At 45.5% G+C, this 3001-nt stretch overlaps 1 protein-coding gene across 5 annotated transcripts in view; it reads left to right on the forward strand.

The window, feature by feature from the left end:
• LOC103481170 (PQ-loop repeat-containing protein 1) overlaps window positions 1-1454 on the forward strand; it is a 24718-nt gene extending 23264 nt beyond the window's left edge. For 4 of the 5 annotated variants that reach the window (XM_008436472.2, XM_008436469.2, XM_008436470.2 and 1 more), the window contains exon 5: window positions 1191-1454. In XM_008436472.2, the coding sequence (XP_008434694.1) occupies window positions 1191-1356 (166 nt within the window). In that variant the 3' untranslated portion in view covers window positions 1357-1454. The remainder of the gene's footprint in view (window positions 1-1190) is intronic. The other variant, XR_536241.2, reaches the window with a different exon arrangement.
• The last annotated feature ends 1547 nt before the right edge of the window (window positions 1455-3001 follow it).

Here is a 3001-nt window from a genome sequence, read left to right on the forward strand (position 1 = left end):
GCAGATTTAAATTCATTTCTTCTTTCTGGCTGATGTGATGACAGAGATCATGTTTCTGCAACATTCGACATGAAACAGCATCTGAGCTGTCAGAGCTCAGATGTTCTGATGAAACGTCTCGGGCTGAGCCGGTCAGAACCAGCGGTTCTGTTCAGACACTTCATTCTTTCTCAGCTACAGTCTAACATTTATTTGATTTATTAAATAATTTTAATCGTAACAGCATCACTTCTTAATCTTTTCGATTGAATAAATCTGTCAGCATTTCTTAAAAATATGTCACTTAAAAACACACAATGCAACAGAACCAACTGATCTGGACCAGAACAGGAACCAAACAGTCGGATCAGCACCGCAATGTTTTAACTGAAGTTAAAGTGAAAAATGGTTATTAAAAAACAGCTCTGATCAGGGTCAGGGGTCAAGGGTCAGGGTTAGAATCAGGGTCAGGGTCAAGGGTCAGGGTTAGAATCAGGGTCAAGGGTCACGGATCAGGGTTTCCTCCGCTCAGACCAAACTAATTGATCCAGATCCGACCAGCTCCCTGATTGGCCGTCTGGTTGTGATGGTCTGAGTTTTCTGGTCTCTGATTGGTCGAGGAGCCGGTCCAACGCGCCGCGGCTCTCTGCAGCGGAACCATCTTTCTGATGGCCTTGAACTGGACCGTCCTCCCGACCCGTTAATGATCCAGCTTCCTGTCTCCAGAGCAGCGGTTTGCTCAGGTGAAGGGCAGAGGGGAGCAGCTCTGCAGGTTCCCCCGGTGGACGGTGAGCCTGCCTCTGACTCGGTGTGGATCAGGCGTTCGGGCCACAGGGTCCGTTTGGGATCAGGCGTTCGGGTTCGTCTCCACCTGCAGGGATGTAATCCCTCTACGAGCGGAGAAATCTGCAACAAGGTGGCAACAGAAACAAAAACCTCACTGCTTCATCGACTCGACACGATATTTAAGATGTAAAATATTTATGAGAAAAACGTTTCAACCGAGATCATCTGCCAATGGAACTAAAACTTCACCGATATTAAGATTTATTCACATTAAACTTCCTTTTCTTGCTGAAAAGTGACTGATGAGAAGCGTTTGTGTTGTTTTACGTGAGCTCAGATGTTCCCACCAGAACCCAGTCGGCATCTGGTGACGTTTGTTTTGGCAGTAAAGCTTTGAATAACGTGCTGTGGCTGTTTCTCTGCAGCGTGAAGATGGTTCTGCTCTGGACGGCGGGCGACGCCTTCAAGACGGCGTACTTCGTGATGAACGAAAGCCCGGCCCAGTTCTGGGTGTGCGGTTCGGTCCAGATCCTGCTGGACGCCGCCATCCTGCTGCAGGTTCTGCTGTACGGCCGGGCCAAGCTGGGCTGAACCCAGGAGCCGCTGGTCCAAAACCAGAAGACGATGGAAAACCAAAGAAAATGTTTTTAGTGGTGAAACCAAAAACCCAAAACCTGAAACAAACTACAGATCTGATGATTCACCTTATTTTCTACTATTTATTGGAACTTAGAGGATTAAAGGAATTCTGGAGGGGAACGTCCGGCAGACGTCTGGCAGACGTCCAGTAAACACCCAGCAGACGTCTAGCAGACGTCNGACGTCTAGCAGACACCCAGCAGACGTCTAGCAGACACCCAGCAGACGTCTAGCAGACACCCAGTAAACACCCAGCAGACGTCTAGCAGACACCCGGCAGACGTCTAGCAGACACCCAGCAGACGTCCGGCAGGAACCAGAGCGCGGTCCATCCGTCTGACTGATGCGTCGTCTGGACGGTTCTTGCAGCATGTTGATGGTTCTGCTTGCTGTTTGGGTCGGGTGAAGGTTCGTTCGTCTGTGGCTCAAAGTTCAGAGAATAATTCAGGGTTTTTATAACAATCGCTGAATATTTAACATTATTTTTAGGTCCAGGATTTCTATTTTTATAATAAAGTTAAACGTTCCTTGATCTTTGTGGCACTGCTCTTTTTCAGTTTTAATATTTCATATTTTTTACAGCTTGGAACAGAATTTGGACAAAGTTTGAAGGTCCAGCTGAGTTTAAACTGAAGCAACAGGTTAGGCGCGTTTTTTCCAAAATAAAAGAAAATAATTTGAAAGGAAATCAAACCATTTTTGGGGGTAAAGTTGAGAAACTGCAACACAAAAATAATATAAAATGTTATAGAATCTGAAGCTAAAGTATCGATCTGATGCTGACTTGGTATCAGCAGGGCTGATATTTGGATCGATCGGATCACATTCTAGTTCTGCGGATCGTTTTAATCGGCCGACCTGTGAAAACCAAAGCAGCGGAAAAGTCGTGGTTAAAATGAAAATCTAGCATGTCGTCTTCATCTCTGCAGCTTTTCTGTTGTATTAAAGTGAATATATTTGTTTAATAATGCTGATTGGTTTCTAAACCATATTATATTACAGATTTAAATAATTGAAGAGTTGAAGAACGTGGCAGCGCACCGACAGGAAACCGAGACGTTGTTTTAATCACCTTTCCTGTTTGTTTCCACGGTAACCACTCTGAAGCTTCAGCATCTGAGTTACCTAGATCTATATCCCTTTGAGCGCTGAAGGCAGAAACATCCGTCCAGCTGCGCAAATAATATATTATTAATCATAAGTTCAGCTCCGATTTTCTGTCATGAGGCGATTTTTATATCGACTGAAAAAAGAACCGATGAAAATGTAAAATGAGGTTAAAGTTTCAGTTCCTGATCAATCGGAGAATCGGCTTCTGATGCCTTCAGCTCAGGAAGACGATTTGTTTTATTTCTCGTCTTTCGGCCTGAACCTGTGAACTGAACGTCAGATTTATGTCCTCCCGGTGTGTGTGTGTGTTTTCCTCCCGGTGTGTGTGTGTGTGTGTGTGTGTGTGTGTGTGTGTGTGTGTGTGTGTGTGTGTTTTCCTCACGGTGTGTGAGTGTTTTCCTCCCGGTGTGTGTGTGTGTGTGTGTTTTCCTCCCGGTGTGTGTTTTCCTCCCGGTGTGTGTTTTTCTCCCGGTGTGTGTGTGTGTGT

Source organism: Poecilia reticulata, linkage group LG19 (genome assembly GCF_000633615.1).
Source record: "Poecilia reticulata strain Guanapo linkage group LG19, Guppy_female_1.0+MT, whole genome shotgun sequence".
NCBI lineage: Eukaryota > Metazoa > Chordata > Actinopteri > Cyprinodontiformes > Poeciliidae > Poecilia > Poecilia reticulata.